Source organism: Apis mellifera, linkage group LG12 (assembly GCF_003254395.2).
Source record: "Apis mellifera strain DH4 linkage group LG12, Amel_HAv3.1, whole genome shotgun sequence".
NCBI lineage: Eukaryota > Metazoa > Arthropoda > Insecta > Hymenoptera > Apidae > Apis > Apis mellifera.
The window spans coordinates 7897135-7907760 of NC_037649.1; the positions used below are offsets into that span (position 1 = coordinate 7897135).

Sequence of the window (10626 nt, forward strand, 5' to 3'; positions counted from 1 at the left end):
TTCTAATATTAAGAAATATACTTCCATAAAATATCCTCCTGTTAAAAAATTATTAATATCAAATATTAATATTAATATTAAAAAAAAGAAGAAGAAATAAAAATCTTCTTAATATTAAGAAACATCCGCAAAATTATTATTCAATTCGTTCAAACAAATCAAATTTACGAGATCTTAAGGGTTAATATATAAAATATCCTCCTGTTAAAAAATTATTAATATTAATATTAATATTAATATTAAAAAAAAAAGAAGAAGAAATAAAAATCTTTCTAATATTAAGAAACATACTTCCATAAAATATCCTCCTATTAAAAAATTATTAATATTAATATTAATATTAAAAAAAAAGAAGAAGAAATAAAAATCTTTCTAATATTAACAAACATACTTCCATAAAATATCCTCCTGTTAAAAAATTATTAATATTAAATATTAAATAATTAATATTAAAAAAAAAGAAGAAGAAATAAAAATGGTGATTTTCCAGGTCTCGCTTAGCGAGGGTAGCAACGATTCGGACAGCTACGCGGTCAGAGTGACATCGGGGGACGCGTGCTGGACGTTGCAACGATCGTACGACAATTTCGTCATGTTCGACAAGCAGTTGCACCGGTGCATATTCGACAGGAAGTTCTCCTCGTTGACCAAACTCCCGGATACACGGGCGAAAAACACGTGCGATATACTGAGGGACTATTTGAACAGGTTCTCCCAGCTGAATCACGAAGGCCTGAATTGCGGCCCTGTGCTAAATTGGTTGCAGCTAGACAACAGGGGAAGAAGAATCCTCGTCCCAGAGTCCGATTCCTGCCCCATCAACACCCCCGCTGTAGCCGCTGCCTATGCTGTTAGACCTTACGTGGCACAGGCGCCGGACGAGATCTCGTTTCAGGTATATTTTCTCCATATTTCCAAAAGTAATCAAAGTGATTTTTCAACAAAAAAAAAGAAAAAAAAATAAAGACAGGTTAATTATGGATAATTAACGAGAGAAATTATTCCAGGTCGGAGATATGATTTCGGTGATAGATATGCCCCCTCCAGGGGAGAGTACGTGGTGGCGTGGGAAGCACGGATTCGCGGTCGGTTTCTTCCCGGCCGAGTGCGTGGCTGTGATCGGGGACAAGGTGCCGCGGCATCTCACCGTGTCCACGACAGTTAGGTCAAAGTTGCCGGTGAAACCGGTGCTGAGAAAGCACGGCAAGCTAATCGCCTTTTTCAGATCGTTTATACTCAATAGACCGTCTAGAAGACGATTGAAGCAGTCAGGAATTCTGAAGGAACGTGTGTTTGGTTGTGATCTAGGGGAACATCTTTTAAATTCTGGCCAAGATGGTACATGTATATATATATATATATTTATTTATTAACCCTTTACTCTCTTGAATCAACTTGTTCGAATGTTATCTGGAATTGTGCTGGTTCGAAACTGGAGTGCAAAGGGTTGATATGAATATCTTAAAATTTCAATTTTCTAACGATTGACGGTGCTTACAGTGCCCACCGTTTTGACGTGCTGCGCCGAATTCATCGAGAACCACGGCCTGGTGGACGGCATATACCGTCTGAGCGGGGTGACGTCGAACATTCAGAGACTAAGAAACGCGTTCGACGAGGATCGTGTCCCTGCGTTGCATTCCGACGAGAGTATCCTGCAAGACATACATTCAGTGGCTTCGTTGTTGAAAATGTACTTCAGAGAGCTGCCGAACCCGCTCTGCACGTACCAGCTTTATTCCACTTTCGTTAGCGCGGTCCAAGCTAGCACCGATGCGGAAAGATTGAGGCGGATGAGGGACACCGTTAGAAAATTACCACCACCGCACTACAGGTAATTTTAGGAGAGAGAGAGAGAAAGGTTTATTTGTCCATTTCTTCTACTTTGAAAAAGAAGAAGAATTCAAGGAATATAAAAGTAATTATATATTTTCAGAACGTTGGAATACCTTATGCGACATTTGGTGAGAGTCGCAGCTCGAGGAGCGGAGACTGGTATGACGCCTCGTAACGTTGCCATAGTTTGGGCCCCGAATCTGTTGAGATGCAAGGAATTGGAGGTCGGGGGCGTGGCAGCGTTGCAAGGGGTCGGTGTGCAGGCCGTGGTCACGGAATTTTTGGTCTGTTACGCGGAGTTAATTTTCGGTGACGGGCCGGTCGGTAGGCCGAAATCGTTGGCCATCACAACCCCGGCTAGGTTGCTCAGTTTGGAAGAGGCTCGAAATCGTAGCCTGAGAGGTGAGCCCGATTACGTGGAGGTGGGCGCTGGTCCAGCCGGGTTGCCGTTGCATTACCACACGGTCATTGAATTGCCGCGAAAGAGAAACGGGTCGAAACGTTCGCCCTCGTTGAACTGGAGAGCTTTGTTCGGTCGAGGTGGTTTGGGTGCCAGGGGGAAGGCGAGGCAGGTTGGCACGCCACCTCAAACAGAAACGGTGCCAAGTTCCTTAAACTCCTTACGACGATTAAGACCAGTGAAAAGCGCGGACAGTTTGGACGGTGAGGACAGTTTAGGTCCTCTGCTGGGACCGCCACCAGCTAGACCTTGCGGCCACAGTCGATCAGTTTCGCATGATTCCTATTTCGATCATTTAGCAGACGCGCCGAATACAGCGTCGCCGTTGGATTTGTCGGAAATACAGCTTAACTTCGACTTGGAGGAGCGGGAAATGAGAATGTTCTCGGAGGAGGAGAGTGGGGGGGTTGCATCGGTGGAAGCATCCCCTAGACGGCAAAGAACGGAAGGGGCGCAGAACATAGCCGTTACGGGTGGATCCAAGAGGAAGAGGTCGCGGTTAGAGGAAAGACTGCAATGCGACGTCGAGTTGCGCTTCATTGATAGCCAAAGTCCTGATCAGGTACATAGGTGTCGCGTGTTATTCATTATATGTGATATAATTTTGAATTTTCTAATGTAACGTTAAAAACAAGTTGAAATGAAAGTTTGAAATTGTTGACAAATGTAATAATATTTTTCACAGGTGATGGTATCTGCAGATATTCATAGCATGGACACTCCATCCCCTTTGCCAACGCCAGGCTACCTACCCTTATTATCCGAAGCTTCAACCCCGCTCACCCCCGCTACTCTACACGGGACACCGCATTCTACGTCACCCGTACCAGCCAACAGTCCTAGGATAAGTTTCCGAAGTTTCACATTACCTTTAGAGATCGACGACGAACAGAGTAACAAAGTGAACAGAACTAGCGTGTCTTCCGACAAATCATCCGACCCTAGTCATAGGTTATCCGTAAACTTAGAAGGGCAGAGCAATGGTAAATCCTGCGAGAGGATAATGACGTACGACAAGCGCATAGATCTGTACGACGACAAAGAGTCTTCCAAGGCTCAAAAGACTTCGAAGGAGACGACAAGCTTGGTTGTATCGGACGTGGTCGACCAAGAAATGATGCCTTGCGAGAGGCTAATGTCTCGTCCCAGCGAGATTGATTCTGGTAAAGCAACCACGTCCATTTGTGAAGATATGGAAAATGGATCGAGCTCGTGTCCCGTCGTCGAGGACGATAAGTCGTCTCGTGGTGGAGATACGTTGGACGTGCGGAAACACGACGTACCGTTGAGCGGAAAATCGATCGTCTCGCGAAACGACGACGCAATGGGCGGGAATTCAAACGCGCACAGGAACGAATTACCAGGATTACTGCCGTTATCCACCGCGACGGATCTCGATTCTCCGATGTCGTGCGAGCAAACGATCGAGGATCTGCCCGATTCCGGTTTTGTGATATGCGATAACTCGGACAAGATATTTACAAACACGGAAACGTCGCAGATGATCTCGAATACCAACGATTCTGGCGAGTGGGTGATAGTGGAGACGACCGGTTCCATCACGTCACCGACCAGCGAGTCGAGCAGCTCTAAGGATCCTTTGGAAGGCACCGTGAACAACGCGATTGCAACGGATGCGCCGCAGCTAAGATCGATATCGGAAAACGTTTCCAGAACCTCTTTGGATCTCACGATGGGTTCAACCGTGGACACGGATACGTCTTGCATCGGTGTCAGCGACTTGACCGAAAGTCCCGTTCTTCCCCAGGAATCGGCCGAAATGACGTTCGATGTTGCCGATAATAGAGAACTCGAGGAGCACGACGTTGTTAACGCGGTACGAAGAACTTCTAGAGTTTTCGACGATCAAACGAACTTCGGAGCGGTTGATTCTGGGAATAATTTCTCAAATATCGTACATTCGCCTGTACAAGATCAGGATAACGGAAATCAGAAGTTACGTACCGTTAGTATGGCTGATATTCGTTTAAGTAAAAAATATAATGAAATGGAGCATGAAAACAACGCTTGTTACGCGCAATTAGATAACGCTAAGGGGTTCAATAGAAATGAGAATCCGACGAAGGAACAAATTCTCGTGGAAGAGGAAATTTTTGGAAATTCTCAACGATCCTCGAAAAGTCTCGATTTTCAACAACAAGAAATTCGACGTTCCTTGCAGTTGCATCAGAAATCACAATTTCAGGCAAGCGATCGCTGTTCGTTCCCCAATCAATCGAAGAAGAGTCAAAATCTTGATCTATCATTAACCAATGTCGATAACAACAAGCAACGTTGTCAAAATCAAAAATCATCGGAAAAGTGCCAAAGTTTTGAATACGTTTCGCCAAAGGAATCGACTCAAAACGGTCAACAACAGCACAAACAATTTTCCTCGCGTGCCGAAGAATCGTTGAAATGCAATAACGTGAAAAACAGCCAGTTACAAGAGCACATCGAAGTAGTGATACCGTCGGAGAATGCTGCAGAGCCCAGCGAGATAGCTCATCCTCCAGAAGGTGCGTCCGAGACAACATCCTTAAACTCGTCGTGTACTTTTTCAAACGCGTCTTCTCCGGTTGACGATTCTATCGTTCTTCGAGACACGGCTGCTATACTTCAAGAATTAGCGTTGCAAAGGTTATCTGGAGGTATTGTGGGAGATTTATCCGTCGCACCGAGGAGAAGATACGAGGCGGAAAGTAACAAGGATCGAAGAAGCTTCGATTCTGAAATCGGTAGGGAAATTGTACGTGAGCGAAAAATGAAGCAAGAATTGGATTCTGCCCGGGGAAAGTCGGAAGAGCCACCGGTAAATAATACTCAACACTTGCCACCGTGTTTGAGAGCTCGTCACGCGAGGGCGACACGAGCGTCGCTCAGTCGATCTTTGGACGAAGCAAAATTCAACAAGATGACGGAGGAGGCGTCTTTACCCGTAAAACAGGTTACAGAGGACGCGCAGCACAGTTCCACGCCTAATGTTGGTACAGGTTCGAACGCTACGTCGACTAATTCCGATAAAACGCATTTGAAGAATCTTGGGTTAGATCTTGGCGATCCTCAGTGTAGAGAAAGGATAGAAAAGTACAAAGAAGAAAGGAGGACATTCTTAAGGGATAAATACAGATCGGAAAGCTTTCGAGGAATGTTATCGAAGACGGAGGATGACGGGGAACAAGCGCTTTTGGCTAGGTTAAAGCAGAGAGCTTCTAGACCCTCCCTTCATTGATATTAAAGTAATATTTATGGAAATGTTCTGTCAAGTTTTTCCTGCGTTGAATAAAATGGCTCTGCAATCGCGTCGCATGATGAACTATGATAATATACTATTCCAGTGATCTATTCGTTGTACCGATCATCGCATTTAACCCTTTGTTCTCAACGACGAGTTCGAATTTTATCGAGGTACGTTTATTTCTTTTTATTTTTGGTTTTTTTATTATTATTATTGTTGTTATCATTCTTTTACATTCGAATGTTAGATGTAAAAACGTGTATTTTTTTCGTTTGAATAATTTCGTATGATATTAGAAAAAATGGACATCAGTATTTTACGATACTTATCGAAAATGATAGTTAATCGACTTGTATCGAGTTAATCGACTTGTATCGAGTAAATCGATTTGTATCGATTAAATCGATTTGTATCGTCTATCGTAATTTTAAATGGAAGACATATTGATTCTAACGTCCAGTTTCAAAAAATATACGTACGATTTTTTAAGTGATTAAAAACTTTTTGCTACGTTTTTCCTTTTTTCTTTTTAAGTATTTAATTAAAATATCGTTTAATATTTATCTTTTTCTGCGTGTTAGATTAATCGAGTACAAAGGATTAAAGCGTGAAATTGAATAAAGTTAAATTAGAGATGAGTGGTATAACGAAAAAAAAGAAAAAGATGGTCTGATGATTGATGCTTTTAGAAAGAAAATCGATGGAGAACGTTCGGTTTTTTATCGCTGTTGTTAACAGAACAGTTCGATGATGTAAACTGTATCTTTTAATTTATTATATAAACGATATTATACATAAATATTATTAGATTATTTCTGTTATTGTTACGAAGTCGTGTAAGAAATCAATTTTTGTCATTATTGTTATCGTTCCCAAAGATGTCCCATTTTATTAACGCCTTTCGCGCTGTTCTGTTAATCGACCATTAATTTAATCGATATGTACCAGAGTGTATTGGGTTCGTGGACTGATTTGTTGTCGACCCTTTGCACGCGAAACTGCATTTTTTTAACGTGAGTTGAAGTAAGTATGTAAGCTTGTTTGATAAATTTTATGCAAAGTTAAGTGTTTTCACGTACGAATTTATATATAAATACTCCTCTTGTGATGGTTGAATTAGAAATCTTCGAAATAATTATATGTCCGTAACGCGTAGTGCTTTATATAAATACATAATGTTTTCTCATATTTTATTGTCGTCCTGTTTGTTCGAGAATAACGAAAAAAGATGACAAAAAAGAAAAAAAAAATAAAAGAAAAGACCAAAAAAAAAGAGAGAGAAAGAAAAAAAACAAGAAAAATGACCAAATTAATGAATTCTATTAATACATATATATATATATATATATATATATATATATATATATATATATATATATATATATATATATAAAAGATATTTGAAATATTCGTTCTGTTTAGATTCGAAGTACGGGTGCAAAGGGATTATATAATATTTTTTAAGCGAAAGCGTACGTGTCTTCGTATCGATTAATATAATCGAGTTATAAGATATAATCGAAACGCTTCCCTTTTTTTTTTTTTTTTTTACGAATTTCGTTGTTGCTCATCGATCTAAATATTTTTATACGGCGTTATATTGCATTTTTAACGAAAGGAAAGTTTGTTCGTTGATGATAATCGGAAGTGCGTAGTCAAGTATCCTAGCATTTTATCACTTCCTTTTTTTTTTCTTTTTCTTCTTTTTTTTCTTGTCCCAATTTTTCCCTCCCCCCCTCTTAAAATTAATATCGTTAATTTTTTTATTTTATCATTATTCTTTCATTTTTACGTTTTACGTGTTTGTTTTCACGCCGATCATCGCTTATCACGCGAGATAAAAGAAATAGCACGTAGATTTACAGATTTTTTTTTATAAAATATGTTACACCCTATTAATGTTATATCGATGTCGAGTATTATGAAATTAGAATATTCGTTGATATTCGTGTTCTATTTTATGTTGTAAAGAGCTCTGGTACAATTTGATGGATTTTTGTTTATACTGTTTATTGAAAGTTTAACGAAAAATTTTTTTCTTTCTATACATAATATACATAAATAATAATACAAAAAAAAAATAATTGAAATTATCATATTAAATTAAGTATTCTTCTATGCATACGTTGATATATTTTCTCTTTTTTTTTTTTTTTTTTGCCATGGACTGGTCCATGGTGTTTGCAACACCTCTTTTGTAATTATTTTCTTAATTAATTTAATCGATACATGTAATATATTAATTTATACTTTTTAGTTTGTTGCATTCGATGCATAAAGAGGAGCCTAACTTGAAATCAAGATTACTAGAGGACCGAATATTTTTTTTAAGGATAGCATTGAAAAATTTTATCTTACTTAATTCACCATAGGAAAGTATAATTTATTGAACTGATAGAGTTTTATATTAAATTGCATCACTTTAATTTATATTTCCTTTTGCATTTGCTTCTTCTTTTTTTTTTTTCTTTCATTTTTTTCATCGTAATTTTTGCCATTTTCTTTTAGGAATTGCCGTTCTTGCAAACGATGATACATTATGGATTACTTTTTGTTCCCAATTTATCATTGATTTTTGTCATATTTTATCTCCTCTCGAATAACTCGCGTTATCACCACAATTTAAGAATTCACCATTCTATTAAGATCCATTTACAAGGTGAAAAGGAATCGAATATCGTGGACCACGGATGTTTTAGAAACTTTGGAAAGATGGTCAAGTCTTTTTCTTCTGAAGATTCACACGATCATGGTTCCCTCTTTTTCCAACAAATAAGGAATAATCCAAACATCCGTGAATAAATTGCCCCTCTTAGGCGTTTTATGATAATAATTTGTAATAATTCATCATCGCCATGAATCAATGAACTTAGTAACGAATCTATAGATGTCACAGGTCATCTCTTTTGATATTTCGATCTCTGCCCGAATCGAAAAAAAACGAGTCTCGGGGAATCATCAATTTGTGATCCTGAAAATGCTCAAAAAAAAAAAAAAAAAAAAAGAGAGAAAAGGAAGAAAATATTCATTAGCAAACGTTCAAATATGGGATATCAACAGAACCTTTTTTAATATAATTCCAAGATAAATGGAAAACCCCCTCATGCGACCCGAATATTTTCTGTATTTTTTTATGCTACTACGTGTAAAGTAGTATAAAATGTTTAGTGACACGATTTTTTTGTAAAGCAAACGACGACCAAGCACACATACTCGAGATCATCGAGACACACATACTTAAATCCGTTAGTTTAACGATTTGTATTTGAATGTTTATGAAAAAAGAAAAAGAGAAAAAAAAATAAGAAGAAAGAAGAAAGATTAATATACTATTTAAGGGGAAAATTTAAAAAGAGTACTTGTGAAAGGATGAAGGATATTTTTTTCTTGTTTATTTTTTTTTTTTTTTTTTTTTTTAATTGTTATTTTTTATTAGATATCTTTTTTTTTAGATATTACGATGGCTATGACGAGTGAGAGGAGGATATGTAGACGAGAAAAATAGGATGGCGTTTTAGGTAAACGCGACGGGATTTTCGAATTAATAAAAGTTAGCGATCGAGTAGCGGTGATAATTAATTGGAAACAGTTGATCATATCCCTCGTCAAATCCAATCTTTTTTGCTACAATTTCTCCTGTTTGATGTACACGTGATTCGCGTACGATAAACTTGTTAAAGCGTTCACGAACTATTAAAAAAAAAACCTATACGAAGTGTAAACATTTTCTATAGCGTGTGTTGAGAAAGACTGCAACAATTTGCATTTAAACATTGCAAATTGTTCCGGTAGTATCGTTATATTTTTTGCATTTCTATCTTCGAATCGTGATCAATTTTTAAACGAGCATTGGTCATTCGAAAGGTTGTTAAAAATTATTTCTCGAATATTTCTATTGAAGTTGTGTTCTGAAGTTTTCTAAATTTGAATTTTTAATATTTAAATTATTGAAGATTCAACGTTTCTAATTTGTTGAGCGAGGTTAAATATTGGAGAAATGAAATAAAAGAATAAAGTCGATATAATTATCAAAGACTCGAATATTCAGTGCTCGATTTTTTATTTTCAATATTTAATTTATTGTTATTTTTTTTTTATCGAAAACAAGAAGAAAAGGAAAAAGTCGTGAACGCGTAAATTTCATAAAAAAATATGCATGCACAAGTAGCTTGTCCCAATGAGAAAATAAGAAGAAATTTATTTAGAAATTAAAAAAAAAAAAAAGAAGTATTTAAAGTGAACTTTAATAGCTGCTTCCCTGGGTACCAAGTGTAATAGGAAAGGCCTAGTTAGCGATATTTAAAATAATGCCTAAAATAATAAAGGAAAAAAAAAAAAAAAGAAAAAAAAAGGAAGAGAACTCGAGGATACATCTATTTACGAGTATACTTCTGCACAATGTAATGCGCAATAACGATACATCCGTAGGGGTGTATATTTTTAATAATTTGAGATTCTTGCGGTTATACCGGATATATAATAGATATTATATAGTCGTAGGATTCTGAGAATGGAAGAGAGAAAAAGGTACGCCTGTTAGAAATTAATATTTCTTACGAGAAATGACGCAAAGATAATTCAGATAGTCGCAGAAAAAAAAAAAGGCTAATAGTAATCTTGTTTTTGAGCGTCAAAATACCCCACCGTTTGTCAACCGTTGGACAACTATTATTCTGTTTCCCACTCTTTCGATTTCTTCTTCTTTCTTATTTCTTAGTTGTGTATTTCTCGTCAGTATGACTGTTCTGTTATTAAACGATACTACTGTTTTTTGCCTACTACGATTATAATTATAATATATGGAAAATTATATGTAACAAATATAAATACTATAAATAATTGGAGAAATCATATATCTATATTCTTATATTTCCTTTTAACACCTATTTTAACACCGTTCGATATCAAATTTTAACCGTTTTCGAATGAAATCGTTTCATCTTTTAATTCTAGTAGTAGTAAAAAAAAAAAAAAATACAAAGTATTTTGCCATTGAAATATTTACATTTTACGACACGACGATAATTGTTTCGATATTGTTGTTTCTCTAAAACAATATATCGAAATATTCATTATTCCATCTTTGATCGCG

General features: G+C 37.1%; 1 protein-coding gene across 11 annotated transcripts in view; it reads left to right on the forward strand.

Moving 5' to 3' along the window:
• LOC552265 (rho GTPase-activating protein 32) overlaps positions 1 to 10143 on the forward strand; it is a 33180-nt gene extending 23037 nt beyond the window's left edge. For 4 of the 11 annotated variants that reach the window (XR_003305854.1, XR_003305848.1, XR_003305851.1 and 1 more), the window contains 6 exons: positions 491 to 895; positions 1008 to 1338; positions 1501 to 1834; positions 1937 to 2858; positions 2982 to 5704; positions 7792 to 10139. Coding sequence is in view for 4 of the 11 variants with exons in the window: in XM_624641.5 (XP_624644.2) it covers positions 491 to 895; positions 1008 to 1338; positions 1501 to 1834; positions 1937 to 2858; positions 2982 to 5528 (4539 nt within the window). In the remaining 7 variants the exon portion in view is untranslated. Of the gene's footprint in view, positions 1 to 490; positions 896 to 1007; positions 1339 to 1500; positions 1835 to 1936; positions 2859 to 2981; positions 6785 to 7791 lie in introns of those variants that run through there. The other 7 variants (XM_026444325.1, XM_006565184.3, XM_016915431.2 and 4 more) reach the window with 5 other exon arrangements.
• Positions 10144 to 10626: the final 483 nt, after the last annotated feature.